The sequence below is a fragment of the Peromyscus eremicus genome, chromosome 11 (genome assembly GCF_949786415.1).
Source record: "Peromyscus eremicus chromosome 11, PerEre_H2_v1, whole genome shotgun sequence".
NCBI classification, from domain to species: Eukaryota; Metazoa; Chordata; class Mammalia; order Rodentia; family Cricetidae; genus Peromyscus; species Peromyscus eremicus.
In genome coordinates, this window is record NC_081427.1 from 40338472 (window position 1) to 40354353 (window position 15882).

The window sequence follows — 15882 nt, forward strand, 5'->3', positions numbered from 1 at the left end:
TTTCAGGATCCAAATCAGCATTTAAGAGAATGAGAGAGGCTAGAGAGATGGCTTAGGTGGTAAAGTCCTTGCCACACAAGCACAAGGACCTGAGTTCAATCCCGGGAACCCACGTGAAACCCAAGCACAACAGCACACAGCCTGGAATCCTCCCAGAACTGGGGAGGCAGAGACAGGAGGATCTCCGGGACTCTGCCCAGGCAGGTTAGTTGAACCACTGAGTGCTAGATCAGCAAGAGACCTTGCTTCGGTAATGTGAGAGACTAGAGAGGTGACTTAGCATTGGCCGCTCTTCAAGAGGACATGGGTTTAGTTCCAATTCCCAGCACCCATATGGAAGCTCACCACTGTCTGTAACTCCAGATCCAGGGCATCTGATGCCCACTTGTAACCTCTGTGGGCATCAGGCATGTATGTGATGGATAGGCATACATGCAGGCAAAATACTCAGACTTATTTTTTTTGTAAAGGTGGAGTACATCTGTTGAGCTCTGACCTCTACATACATGCTCACACATGTGCTCATGAACCTACACATACAACAGCAAAGGAGAATGAGAGCAGGGGGCCCTTCTGTTTAAGCAAAAGACGAAAAACTGTACACCAGAGCTTGTGGGGAATTCTGAGGGACTGTGCTCGGTACTGTACTCAGTCCTACTGGGCGGGGCAGCCCTGTGCTTTGTAGAGACTGAGAAAACAAGTGGGAGTGGCCATCAGGTCCAGTACCTTAGACTTCTCACTGGGGGGATGGAACTATCAAGCTGCCCTACCTCACTCAGTCCCTCGGAATTTCTCACAGACTAGTAGGATTTGGTTGATAGTTTTGCTCTCCTGTGCCTGGCCCAGAGTGGCTGTCGACAGGTAGTTGAATGAATTATGAACAACTAACTGAATGAGAGAAAGTAAAAACCGGAGTCAAAGTTGAACATCTATGGCCCAACCTTGGTAGAGAACTGAATGGGCGGAAGTGTCGAGTGGTGTGGAGGATTGCGAGGGAGTAGGATGGCCACCCTTCTTGCTCCTTCACTTTGTAGCATGTGATAGGACATGAGGAGGCAGAGACGACATTCTCAGATTTGCAGTATCTACTGTCAGAGGCAAGAGACTCCCACTTCTCTCCTCTTCATCCTGGCCATTGCTTTGTAGCCAGCGGCGATTGCTTAGGTTGTCTCCTCATCCCTGATGGCAGCTGCCATAGTGTTACATCCTTGGAGTTGTGATTGGTAGTGTAAGATGGAGAAGTGGTGTCACCAAAGGCACTAAGAGTCCACTATGGCATATTCATTTGTCCTGTTCGGGAACTCTGGGGCTCCACCAAATTCTCTGTTCAGATGCATTTTCTCTGAGACTGCCAGTTTCTAGGAAGGGGTCTTTCTTTGAAGACCAGGTACCCGCTAGTGCTCCATTTCAAAGTGAAGGCTGATGACCCAGGATCAGGAAATGGTTGGTAGTTTTTCTGGCAGCACAGCAGAATCTTCGTGAATTCCCTAAAACAGACTTACTGAGAATAGTTCACCTCACTCACAGCTCTAAGAGACCCATGAGGGATAGTGTTTCTTGTGGGAATGCAGCTCCCACCTTTCAAAGGGTTCTTAGGTGGAGGAGAGAGGAATAAGAAAATATCAGATAGAAGGATAGACCTGGATGACAAGAAGAAAGACCAGAGACACAGGATAGCTTCGGGAGGGCCTGGGTCAATACCCAACAGCCTCAAGGTTTATTCAAAAGGGCTTTTTATAATATGCCTAGGGGAGCGACAAAAGACCACCCCCTTGCAAGATCAAAGCACAACATACAGCCAAGTGTAGACCCTTTTCAAACACCTGATAAACATGCCCGTGGCCAAATCATCTCCTTATGCAGCCCTGCTGGGTAAAGCAAGCTCAGATTCTCTGATGTTGAGTAAGTTCTCACTAGGAAGCCTCTGTGGGCTCCCACAATTTCTAACACAGGAAGCCCTACATCCCTTGCCCTGGGCTTCTCCTTCTGCTAACCTTGTAATCAGAAAAGGCTTCACTGATTTTGAGCAACCTGGGAAGGAGACTTTTGGCTTTTGAGGTATCTTTCACAAGGCTGTGGTGTAGTCTTGTGGCTGTCCTGTTAGAATCTGTCACTCTGATTGCAGAACATTTTGTAATTTCCCTTAATAAATAGTACTGGATAAAAACTGCCGTGTGTGTGTGTGTGTGTGTGTGTGTGTGTGTGTGTGTGTACATGCACACATAACAGGTGTTCCTGCCCACAAGTGCTTTTGAAGGCTGGAGGAGGACCTTGGTTGGCCTCCTGCTCTAGCACTGGCCACCTCTTTCCTTTGAGAAAAGATTTCTCATTTAACCTGGAGCTGGGTTACAGCCTCAAACCCCAATGATCCTCCATCCACTCCAGAGCTGGGGGTTACAGGCATGGGTGTGACTGTGCCTGGCTTTTTACATGGGTTCTGGGGATTTGAACTCAGGTCCTACTGCTTGGACAGCAAGGACTCTTACGAAGTGAGTGACTTCTATCCTTTAAACCATCAGTGTTTTGCCTTCTGAGATGACTTCTCCTCAGGGACCCCCCACAAGCCTCACCGCCTGTGTGTGTGGGGGGGGGGTGGTCAGCAAGGATGATCCACAGAAAGTGAAGAATGAAATTTGAGACAGTGCCATCTTTGTGAGCACCGGGTTGGAGCCTTCCAGAGACTGACCTTGTGGTCCACTTTTCTTCCACACTTAAACTTGTGACCTAGTGACCTTTACAATAAGAACTAATTCTATTGGCTGAGAAAGAGAGCTCAGGGCTAGGACCTAGAGGAAGGGTATAAGCATAAGGACAGAGTCTATTGGTGGAGGATGCAAAGTACATGGGCCCTCTTTCATAGGGATGTGTTCCGTTCACTGCAGGACTAGAACCTGAATGATGCTCGGGATATTAGGGGGATTCAGATGGAGGCTGGCTCTTAATAGAATAGCAACTGTTTTCTCTAGGCATGAGCCTGCTCTTGGTCAGCTGGCTAGAGGATTCAGTATATGCTTAATTGGTTTAATAAAGCGTGGCGAGCTGTAATTTTTTTCATGGGGATTGTTTCACCTGCCATCCAACTTCGAACACTTTCCATATCTCCCTCTGTGAGATGACACACAGGTCCTTCCTTGGCTGACGTTTTGAGTGAACCCATGCTCTTCAATTGTACCAGGACTTACCACCCACACTACTATTGCCTCCGCACACAGACTTTACTGGTTGAAGTCCCTGAGTTTGTTTCCGAACTACTGGGAGAGTCCACTCATCTATGAACATTTACAGCAACAGACAGTTCTTTCTACTGTGATGCTTTACAGTAAGAAGTGGAAAAGTCCCTGTGACAAACACACATTAGAATGACGGCCCCATCCTGAGGGCAGGGCTTGTTGGCTTAGCTGCTCTGTGTCCTCCCTGCATACTCACCGTGCTCACCGTGGAACATTTAGGATCACAATCAATCTGTGGCTCTACCCGGAAACCCAAGACTTTTACCCATTTTGTGCTCAGACTCCCTGGAGGAAAGACAGCAGGACAGTCGTCATCAGTAATAGCAGCTCAGTCTGGCATTGGTAGCTTGAAAAGGTAACTACTCTGGCTGTCTTCTCTCTCTTTGTCCCTTGTTAAGAAGCCACAACGCAGCTCTTGGAAGTTAGAGCTGGGCTCTTCTCCCTGTGCATAATGCTGAGTGAATCCAAGAAATCTGGCTGCCAGCGTCTCTAGTAATTCTAGAAAGCCACTCTCTTCAGCTGTGAGCTCTCCGGCTTTGTCCCTGGCTGGGGTAGTGCCGTGAGCTGTTTAAAGCGTCTTTCTAAACTTTCACCATTAACAGGTAAGTGTTCTCACAATAAAGGAATGATGTGATGATTGGCATTCGTTAAAAAAATGTCATATGTTAAATTTTATTTAGCATGAAATGACCATAGATTTAAGAATGAAAAAATAACTTATTGGTAACAGGTTTAGCTTTATTATATAGATAATTATTCATTGATTCAATTATTGGACTGGTGGCATCTGTTTTTATGGAATTTCTATATCTAGACCTCCCTCCCTATCTAATAATGCTTTTTGAATGTGGAAATAAAGTGGAGCGAAGACCTAAAGACTTGTTTTCTCCTAGAAACAGATTAATATAAATTCTTAACAATGAGAAACAGAAGGATATTATTGTGCAATGATTAACTTTTGTTTCTTTTTAATTTTTTATTTTAATCTTGATAAATTTTTTTAAATACATTTGTGTGTGTGCATATCACAGTGTACCTTTGGAGGTCAGAGGACAATTGGCAGGGGTCAATTCTCTTCTACTATGTGAAGCCTGGGGCTTGAACTTGGCTAGTCATGCTTGGCACCAGATGTTTTTAGCCACTAAGCTATCTTGCTGGTCCACATGATAAATTTTTAAAAGCTTACTTATTCTTCATTTGTAAAATATACCCCTGGATGTTCTATACCCATGTCCGTCTAAAGTGGCTACGTCTTGAGTGAGGAAATTCTCTAGAGTTACGTTAGGCATTAACTGTTGCTCTTCTACAACCAACAGTCCGCTTTTCCAGTGACGCCATTTTCCTTCTTCTGCTTTCTCAGTTTTATGAATTAAGCTTGTTTGTATCATAAACGGTCCTCAAACTTGCTAAAGTGAGTAGGATAGTGTTGAACTCACAGCTGAACTTGGACCTCAGCCTCCTGAATGCTGGAATTGTAGGCATGTTTTCATCACTCCTGACCATTTTTTGTTCCTGTAGATCAAAGCTCTCATCCTGATTATTTTAGATATTTTTATTTCATGGGCATTTAGGTTGTCTTAGGCATAAGAGACGTTTATCCCTGTAGCTTTCTCCAGAAATTTGATGGTTGGCTTTGTTCAGCGCCGCCCTGTGCCACACATGCCGTGATCTGTCACAGGAAAATGTAGCATCGTTCATTTCTTCCTGGAATGAGTTATGCTTTTACATTTGCCTCATATTTAGATTTTCCTAGCCCAGAGCTGGCAGATGTTTTATTCCTTGTTAACAGCTGGGTTACATAAGCAGTACTGAATGTCTGCCATACAGCAGGCACCGTATTGAATAGGCTTCATTCTCACAAAGCTGCCAGAACGTGGGTAAGCCAGAAAGTATGTTGCTGAGCACCACTCCTGCCCACACTCTGTGGGCAGGGCTCAAAGGAAGACTCAGAGGATGCTCAGGGAGGGTATCCCATTGTAGACTGGCCTTGCTATGAGTCTAGGAAAGTGATTAATGTGCCAGGAATAAGGATGTGGTAGGCAAAACAAAATGTCTTGATTTCTTCTGCTGCTACACCACAGTCACCACAGAAACCCCTAATAGCAGATGGGTGGGGATTTCTCACATAGCAAACAATTGATTCTGTAGCACCAGATGCCAGAGAAATGTCCTCTAATTTGATTCAGTTCTGATATGATAAGCCCAGAGATAACATCAGACCTCCCAGGTTGAAGGCACAAACTCCAAGATTCTCTCCCAGGAAATGCAGCAGCTAGTTCCAAGCCTTGGGTGGTTTTATTTGTGCTTTTGGATCAACTGACTATAAATCGTTGTTGTTATTACTCCTCCTTGAATTTGGATAATTTGTTTGAATAACTCACTGAACTCAGGAGCAGGCTTATCACATTATTACAAAAAATTATTAGAAAACATACAGATAAAGAGAAGCACAGTAGAAGGTGTGGGGTAGAGGCGTGGAGCTCCCACGCCTCTCCCGAAGTCTCTGCTTCACTCAATTTTCATCTCTCTGAGAGCTCTGGGAGCCAGGGCCTTTGGGCTTTTTCCCGTTGCATAGGCTTGATTGCTAGTGGATTGGGTGGAAAACCCAGCAAGTCTGTGTGTGGAGACTTTCTTCCTCTAGGAAATAGAGTGGGCTCGCTCCGCAATGACAAGCGTTTTAGGACTTGATCCTTTGGGAGAGGGTTAGGTAGTCAGGGGGCTCTTGTATGCCTAGTAGCCAGCTAGAGAGGCAGGAGAAGCTGGCACAGTGACATAGGCCTAGAATTCTGGGACAGGAATTTTGCTGCTGTGGGTTCAAGGTCAGCCCTGGCCACACAAAGCTCTTGGGTAACCTTGGTTACAATGTGAAACCTTGTCTCAGCGAAGAAAGCAAGGAAGGGAGAAAGGAAGAAAAGATAAAGGAAAGAAAGGGGAAATTAAACCGGGCGGTGGTGGTGCACACCTTTAATCCCAGCACTCTAGAGGCAGAGGCAGGTGGATCTCTGTGAGTTCGAGGACAGCCTGGGCTACAGAGCGAGATCCGGGACAGGCACCAAAACTACACGGAGAAACCATGTCTTGAAAAAACAAAAAAAAGGGGGGGAGGATTAGAATTTCTGTTAGAGCTTCTATGACTTATCTCAGTAAAGAGATAGTTTAGTTTCTATAGTCTGCCTTGAGGAAGGAATTATAAGCCAAGGACTAGGTAAAAACCCAAAGTATGTATCATAATCTTACAAGGTGAAAGGGCCCTGTAGGTACATACACAGTTTGGAGACATGAAATAAAATAGAGTTGCTGGGAAACTGGGGGTTATTTCATTTGGTCCAGTGCTCAGTAACTGAGGCAAAGATAAGAAGCTGGCCTCAGATCTGTACAGATTTGTGGTACCTTCTGTCTGCCTCAGTCCTGTTCTCAATGGCAGTTTGCTTTGGGTATTGCAGAGTGGTGTGCATTGTGGACAAAAGAAAAACCTGTTGCCAGTATATATCTACACTAGGGACTGGGATTGATGTAATAATTATGAAAAGATCTGTGTTGTGACAGACAGCCAGTGGGATGGGATGGGAGATGGAATGGAGGATGGAATAGGATAGAGGATGGGATGGGATAGGGGATGGAATGGGGGATGGGATAGGATGGAGGATGGGATGGGATGGAGGATGGAAAAGGATGGAGGATGGGATGGGATGGAGGATGGGATGGAATGGGGGATGGAATGGGATGGAGGATGGGATGGGATGGAGGATGGGATGGGATGGGGGATGGAAAGGGATGGAAAGGGATGGAGGATAGGATGGGATGGGGATGGAATGGGATGGAGGATGGGATGGGATAGGGGATGGAATGGGATGTGATGGAAATAAAACTATCCTTCATGCCCACATGCCTAGAATCCATCACTGGAGTAGTGCTGTTAGACCCTCACTTGACTGATGACATTTTGAACTCTCTCCAGCCTCTGGGTGTGAATTCTGGAACAATGTGGACCTTGGCACTGTGGGTACTTCCTCTACTCTGCAAATGCAGCCTGGCAGGTAGGTCAGCCTTTCATAAATCATGTAGTTCATATGTTTTTGGATAAGAATTTTAACTTCAGAACAAAGGAATTCTGAACGTGCACAGATGAACAACGTAGAATCTGTGGCATGTGTGTGTGTATGTGTCCATGTCCACTTGTGCACAAGCTTGCAGAAGTGTGCTGACAATAGAAAGTACATATTCTTACAGTAAATTTGGAGTGATGATCTGTCACATTCTTAAAGGAAGAGATATCCTTAAGGTCAAGAGCATTTAGACATGTCCAACATGTGGTCCACAGGCTAATACATTCCAGGTTAGCTATGAATGAGATGGAACACATTTCTAGATCACAACATCATGCCACAGTGTCAGAGGATTGGACAACCCTAGGACAGCTGTAAGTACAGTCTGGCATAACATTGTAAGCCTACTTTATGAGATAGCTTTTGCAATGTTTTTGTGACTCAGTTGCATGGTTCTCAAGAGTAAAGTTTGTAGATGACAGTTTCTTGTGCCAGCGTCAAAAGGTTGGTCACACCTAAACCATGGCAACCTAAGAGCAATTCATTTTATCACAACTTATGTTTAAAAGAATGAAGATTGGGGGAAAAAATCACGCTGGGCTGGATAGTAAAAGGGAGGGAAAGTACCATTTACCAGCAAGTGTAGGTTTCTTGCATGTCAAATGGTCAAGGTATGCCCCATGACCTTTCCTAATCTTTTTTTTTTTTTAGACAGGGTTTCTCTGTGTAGCTTTGCGCCTTTCCTGGAACTCACTCTGTAGTCCAGGCTGGCCTCAAACTCAGAGATCTGCCTGCCTCTGCCTGCCTCTCAAGTGCTGGGATTAAAAGCGTGCATCACCACCGCCCGGCCCTTTCCTAATCTTAAAGGGTCAAGGAGGTACAGTCCTCCTGTGTGTTCAGGAAAAAGAAATAATGATACTAGAGGACATTTACTCTGCCCTAGGTTTCTTCCCTAATATCCGTGTCAACTGTCTTGGGTTTTCTTGTACGGCAAGCAGCAAGCTCTGAACAAAGGCAGCGCCATGCAGTCAGCCCTGGCTGAGTGCAACATCAGATTCAGGGCCATTCTCTTTTCTCCTGACATCTGGTGACACCTTTATTCTGGAAACTAAACATGTGATTCCTTCTGTTTATGCGTTTTAATACACGTTACCCAAAGCTGCTTCTTTGTCTTTGAAAACTGGCTTTAATGAGATAAAGTTCACGCATCTTACAATGACATTGAAAAACATCGGATCCAGAGGTTTTCTCAGAGTGTGGCTCAGCAGTTAAGAATGCTTGCTGCAGCCGGGCAGTAGTAGCACACACCTTTAATCCCAGCATTCAGGAGACAGAGGCAGGCAGATCTCTGTGAGTTCGAGGCCAGCCTGGGCTACAGAGTAAGTTCAGGACAGCCAGGGCTGCACAGAGAAACCCTGTTTCAAAAAAAAAAAAAGAAAGAAAGAAAAGGAAAAGAAGGAGAAGAGAAGAATGCTTGCTGCTCTTGCAAAAGATCCCAGTCCAGATCCCAGAAGCAACCCCAGCTCCAGGGATCCCATGCCCTGCTCAAGTACTGGCACTTACATATACGTGGTCCCACACAGATACACATAAGTGCAAATCTTTAGAAAAACCTATCGTCAATTTTAGAACATTTTCATCACCTCCCAAAAGGAACTGTAACCATATAAGTTGTGTGGGCCCTTTGTGGAATGTGTTAATTGTACACCTTCTCATCTCCATGTAACACGCACTGTTCCTGGGCTCCAGGCCAGTTCATCTTAGTCTTGTTATGCATCTAAGCTTGCAGGTCATCATCTCTGTCATACTTTTTAGTATCCGAGCCTCGAAGATGGAAACTCTGAACTGCTGAGTGGTGGGTGGTACAGATCTAGAGCTTGTGGGAAGGACTTAGACGAAGCGCAATATGGAGGAATCCATCTCTCCCTCATTTTTTTTAGATTTATTTATTTATTATGTATCACAACATTCTGCCTCCATATATGCCTGCAGGCCAGAAGAGGCACCAGATCTCATTACAGATGGTTGTGAGCCACCATGTGGTTGCTGGGAATTGAACTCAGGACCTCTGGAAGAACAGCCAGTGCTCTTAACCTCTGAGCCATCTCTCCAGCCCCCTCTCCCTCATTCTTATCTGTTACTCTCCAGGGGCTCCTTTGTGCCTGTGGACAGTGCACATGTTATTGAACAAAAATATAAATGTGTGTGTAAACATTTGTACATAGAGACCTTTAAAATCATAAATGCTAAAATCTGAACAAAATGGTGAATGTCACTCATCGTGGAGTCCCTTACTGTTGCCTTCCTAGGAAGAGGCAATACCTCTGGCAGAGTTAAAATACAAATCGAGTTGTTCAGGTATTGCAGAGGGGTGGGAACACCTTATTTTCTGTGGTTAAGCTAAATCAAACAACAAAGTCCCCTGTCCACTGAAAGAAAAGTCAGGCAGAATGCAGAAATAGAGGAGGGGTTAGAAATCCCTTAAATCAGGCTGCACAGATGTTAAGAGCACAGGCTGTTCTTCCAGAGGTCCTGAGTTCAATTCCCAGCAACCACATGGTGGCTCACAACCACCTATAATGAGATCTGGCGCCCTCTTCTGGCCTGCAGGCATACACGCAGGCAGAACATTGCATACATAATAAATAAATTTTAAAAAGACAGGAAGGAAGAAGAAAGAAATTCTTTAAATCTGTTAACCTTACCTCACTTTCTTCTGGTTTCTGGCGTCTTTTGGTTAACTCAGTCTTTCTGGGGTAAAAACTCCCACTTCCAAAATTCTTACCATTCCCTTGCCTTCCCTTCTGATGGTGTGTGGGCATTAGAGCAGACTTTGTGTAACAGCAGTGTCGGTGGGGATGGGTCCTTCGGCTCTGCTGTTCTTCTCTGGCCCATCTGGTCTGGAAGCCCCTCTGTATATAGAAAACTCTTGATCCCAACCCCACGCCTACTTTAGTATTACAGATCTGTCCTCAGCCCGCCCCAAACCTGAAGCTCGGGAAGGATTCTGGATCCCCGAATGCTATACTCACCTCTAGGCAGCTCACTTAGAGTTGCTCTAGGCCTCCCCTCTGCCACTCAGGACACAGATGCCTTGCTGGACTTGGTGCTGAGTGCTGAAATCTAGCTTCTAGACTCCCCGACCTTTTCATACTGAGCCCTGTAAAATAGGGTACCTGTAGCTGAAGTTTTCTCCAGTCCTGCCTGGCCCACGGTCAGGACAAATCTCTCTCACCCGCCAGTCCTGCAGCTGCTCAGACCCAACCAAGTAAACACACAGAGACTTATATTGCTTACAAACTGTATGGCCGTGGCAGGCTTCTTGCTAACTGTTCTTATATCTTAAATTAACCCATTTCTATTAATCTATACCTTGCCACGTGGCTCGTGGCTTACCAGTACCTCCCATCTTACTTCTCATGGCAGTGGCTCTCTGCCTCAGCCTTCCACCTCCCAGAATTCTTCTCCTCCTTGTCCCGCCTACCCTATCCTTCCTGCCTGGCTACTGGCCAATCAGAGTTTTATTTACTAACCAATCAGAGCAACACATTTAACATACAGAACATCCCACAGCAGATACCAGCCCAAGATGGCTGATGGGGCTCATTTGCATATTTATCTTGCCGTGCCTTCCTTTCAATCCAATCTCCTCTTTAGTTGTTCCTTGCTGGAGGGATAAGTTTCTACTACCACCAATGCCTCTTCCCTCCTTTCTCTCCTATGATGAGCATTTGTGTGTGTGTGCGCGCGCGCGCGTTCGCTCATGAAGGTGCTTGTGCCCATACCAAGGCCAGAAGAGGATACTGGGTGTCCTGATCTTTTATTCTCTACCTCATTCCCTTCTCTCTCTCTCTCTCTCTCTCTCTCTCTCTCTCTCTCTCTCTCTCTCTCTCTCTCTCTCTCTCTCTCTCCCTCTCTCCCTCTCTCCCTCTTTGGTTTTTTGAGGCAGGGTTTCTCTGTGTAGCTTTGGAGCCTGCCCTGGAACTTTCTCTGTAGACCAGGCTGGCCTCCAACTCACAGAGATCCACCTGCCTTTGCCTACTGAGTACTGAGATTAAAAGCGTGCGCCACCACTGCTCGGCTCCCTTCAGGTCTCTTATGGTGAGACCCTGAAGCTGGGCTGGCCGGCAGCAAGGCCCAGCAATCTTCCCATCTCCTTCCTCCAGTGTTGGTTCAAGGCTCATGAGTGGCTTTGCCCAGCTTCTTCTGTAGCTGCTGGGGAACCGAACCAGGTTCTCATGCTTCTGCAGAAAGCACTCTTACCCACTGAGCCATCTCCCCAACCCAGCCTTCCCTAGTCCTTGGCAGATAAGGACTTCCTTCCTAGGAAGCGTTAAAGCTTTGGTTTAATGTGATTGTAACTTAAGTTGATTTCCTCTCTTAAATATACCTTCTCTTTAAAGGTTATCTTGTCAAACGTTCAGAGGATGTTGTTGGAGCTTATCCGCTGAACATTGCCCTTAGTATAAAGTTGCCTTCAGCTCTTGCATTTATATATGTGTAAGAAATCCATGGTCACCTGGTATAGCTGATGAATCACCTTCTCAAAATAGTATGTGTAGATGCAAAAGAACAAAAAAACAAAATCAACACGATATAAAATTACAATGGAATCCACATATGTTAGAAGCCAAATTTTCAAAAAAGCAAATTTACGACACTTATTCTAAGTATATTAGTAAGCTCTAATTAATTTATATCCAGCAATAACCAGGTCCAGTCGCTACCTTAACCTAGAAATTGTAACATTGGTACTTTATATTTCATGTCATCTACAACTGAAATAAAATGTTAAAATTCATGATTTTTAAAATAATGAGCCAAAGGCAATGATTCTGTTTCCACAGTTTGTTGACTACATTCATGATGAAAGTAATTTTAAATTTCACTTAGGTTAGTGAAAAATTAAGATGTAATGTCATCGGTATAGAGATGGTGGGACCAGGGAGAACGGAGCTGATAAAGGAGGCAGACTAAAGTCTCATGCAACAGCCAACTTTATTCAGAGCATCGGACAGTTTATACTCTGAGGATTAAGAAGAGTCACCTGAGTAAAGTGTCAGTCACAAGGACAAGCTACACATGGCAAAAACACGTTTTCCACTGAGGCATATAGACAAATAACAACAGCCAGTTGTAATGAATAATCTGAAGTAAACTCAGTCCTATCCGCTACCTGGAAGGAGCATGAAACCATGTTCCAAGAACAAGTCCGTGTTTTGAAGAAACTGAGGTCACAAGACTCTGGTCTTGTTTTCTTGGAATTTTCTCACAAGCACTCAGAATTCTCACACAGCTCCATTCTTGGGTTATGTTCTGACAGTATAATGTATTCCCATTACTGTTTATGAGTATGTAAATTCTACTACTTAGGGAACCCTTAGGGCTCTAGGCCACTGTTTTGAATGAAACATCATGTGTTTTTCCTGTTCAGTAGGGAGCTACCAGGAACATCAGCTCTAAGACATGTTCTCTTTAGGGAAAAATGACTGATGCATAGATCAGCATTTTTTATTTTTCTTAAGTCCATATCATAATCGCTTACTCAGAGGAGTTCATTTTAATGCCTCGCTTAGTAGTTCACATGCATCTAATGCTTACTTACAACAGATTTTGCTTCTAAGCGTTTATTTTTATTAAGAATGTAAAAGGTATTTTTTTTTAAAGTAGAAATCTAATTCTTCAAAGAGAATATCTGGTGTGACAGGCTTTTCCTGAGTCTGATTAGGAGACTCTACCTAGCAAATGCCATTTGGAAGGCACTGATTAAACTAGCAAGTGCTAGCAATGGTTCTTGTGCACTAAAGTTGTGTTTCTGTGACTTTCCCTAGCTCTGCCAGCTAAGCCCGAGAACATTTCCTGCATCTTATACTTCAGCAAAAATATGACTTGCACCTGGAGTCCAGAGGAGACCAGCGACACCAACTATACCGTGAGGCTGACTTAGTGAGTGTGGAAAGTGCGTGTGCTCTCAGCAGGGGGCAGAGACTCTGTGTGTGTGTGTGTGTGTGTATGTGTGTGCGTGCTCTCTCAGCAGGGGGCAGAGACTCTGTGTGTGTGTGTGTGTGTGTGTGTGTGTGTGTGTGTGTGTGTATGTGTGTGCGTGCTCTCTCAGCAGGGGGCAGAGACTCTGTGTGTGTGTGTGTGTGTGTGTGTGTGTGTGTATGTGTGTGCGTGCTCTCTCAGCAGGGGGCAGAGGCTCTTGATTCACCCAGGAGTCAAGTCACTTAGAAGGAAGACATTTCTCAGTGACAGCTTGTGCATGCCAGCTGCATCTACACACTGACTGGGTGGCATCTTAGTTCCTTGCAGGTATGCTGACAGGGTTGAGGCTGCAGAGGGAGGTGATCACCACATGGGGCTCTGCCCTTAGACATTCAGAGTGGCTGAGAGTGGTCTCCAGTTAGGAGCATAGTGGGAAAGTTTTCATTTACCATATTCGGTCAGACTCTTTTCTAGAAAGACCTAGGCAACTGTTTTTCTTCATGGATCCAGATATAGGGTAACTGTGGCCTGGAAAAGAACTAAGAGGGTTTGCCTCAGTCTGCCACTGATTTTTAAGGTACTGTTGTCAGTTCAGAGGCTCAGTCCATGATCGTCATGGCAGGGAGCATGGCAGCATAGCACTAGAGCAGTAGCTGAGAGCTTTACATCTTGAGCAAACACACACACACACACACACACACACACACACACACACACACACACGCACATGGCCTGATGTGGGCTTTTGAAGCCTCAAGCCCACTCCCAGTGACACATCTCTTAGTCCTTTCCAAATGGTTCATCAAATGGGGACTAAGCATGCAAGTATCTGAACCTATGGGGGACATTTTCATCCAGATCACCACATCCACCTACCCTCTGTCACCTGTTTATCATCTCTCTATCAATATTTTATCTGTCATCTATCTGTATGTATAGCAATCTATCTTAATGAGTTTTTAAAAATAGATACAAATGATAAAAAAATTCAGCATGAAACATACAGATGTTTTTAATTGTACCATATAGAGACAGTAATTTAAACATTTTTCTAAAGAGCTTTCCAAGCGTCTCTGACAAATCACATAAATGTATGTCTTTTTAAAACTGATCATTCTGTACATGCTACATACCCTATTAGAAGATGGGGTATCTTTCCATATCAGTAACCATGAGTATATTAATAGCTATAATTTTAAATCTTATTTATATTTGCAATAATTTATTTAGCAAACCCTCTGATGGTTTCTCTATGCAGCCCTGGCTGTCCTGGAACTCACTCTGTAGACCAGGCTGGCCTTGAACTCACAGTGATCCGCCTGCCTCTGCCTTCTGAGTGCCAGGGTTAAAGGCATGGGCCACCACCGCCTGACTTGAAAGGATAAATTCTTAAGACTCTAACTTTAGTATTCTGATTCTAGTCTGGACTTCCAACACTGTGTTCCTTGTTTCTGATGGTAGGAATGCCCCATCAGAGAGTCTGCTGGGTCTCCAGGTCTGTGTGGCTCACAGTGTCTCAGGCAGGCAGACAGAAGCGGGTGCACCAAATCCTGGACCACACAAATCTCCTGAGAAAACCAGAGCAAAACTAACATACTGTTAGTACTTGTAAGCATGATTTTGTTTTCAAACTTCTCCACTGACCTCATGCTGAATTCCTTTTTCTTCCAAAGCTCCTTTGGGAAAAGCAACTACACGGCTTATGCTACAAGGGCTTTGTGCTCCTTTTACCCTCCGTGTGTGTTAACCCCAGATAACTGCAGCGTGGAAGTAGAAGCTCAGAATGGAGACGGGAAATCGAAATCCGACATCACATACTGGGACTTGGACCACATAGGTGAGCGGCTGAGGATACTGGTGTAGTGACGGCGAATAATTCCTCTCCCACTTCCTTCTCAAAATAGAGGGATCTTTGAGCTCAAATGCAGACTCAGAGTCTGTGGGAATGATGGGTATATGCTGTGGGCCGCAAAAGGTACACAGTATTAAGGAAGAGGGAGGAGAAAGAAGGGAGAAAGAAAGGAGAAGATAAGGAACTAATTAAACAAGAAAAAGGAATGATAAACGAGTTATCTTGCTGACTGTTGATCTCTTTCAAAGCATGGGACATAAATGGCTCTCTGAGAAATAAACAGGCCTTGGGCTGGAGAGATGGCTCAGTGGTTAAGGGCACTGGCTGCTCTTCCAAAAGTCCTGAGTTCAATTCCCGGCACCCACATGGTGGCTCTCAACCACCTGTAATGAGATCTGGTGCCCTCTTCTGGCCTGCAGTCATACATGCAGACAGAACACTGTATACATAATAAATAAATAAATTTTTAAAAAAAAGAAAGAAAGAAGCAGGCCCCTCCCCCAACATGTCATCATTGCTTGTGAAGAAAAGAGGAACTCTCATTTTCAAAAAGTGTCGCCAATTGTTCTTTCAAACGTCTTTGAAAAGTCATTTTGTTTACCATATAACTTAAAGTAACTGCTTTATTTAAATATAATTAATATGCTATACATTCAAAGCACTAAAGTGTGCATTTCAGTGGATTTAATATATGTACAAAGATTTTTAAATATCACCACTAACTCAGTAATAGGACTAAGTTCAATGTAATCAAGAAACTTCATACTTA

General features: G+C 44.5%; 1 protein-coding gene across 1 annotated transcript in view; it reads left to right on the top strand.

The window, feature by feature from the left end:
* The first annotated feature begins 7203 nt into the window (after positions 1 to 7203).
* Il31ra (interleukin 31 receptor A) overlaps positions 7204 to 15882 on the top strand; it is a 38006-nt gene continuing 29327 nt past the window's right edge. The window contains exons 1-3 of the mRNA XM_059276622.1: positions 7204 to 7267; positions 13108 to 13222; positions 14935 to 15098. Coding sequence (XP_059132605.1) covers positions 7213 to 7267; positions 13108 to 13222; positions 14935 to 15098 — 334 coding nt within the window. The 5' untranslated portion in view covers positions 7204 to 7212. The remainder of the gene's footprint in view (positions 7268 to 13107; positions 13223 to 14934; positions 15099 to 15882) is intronic.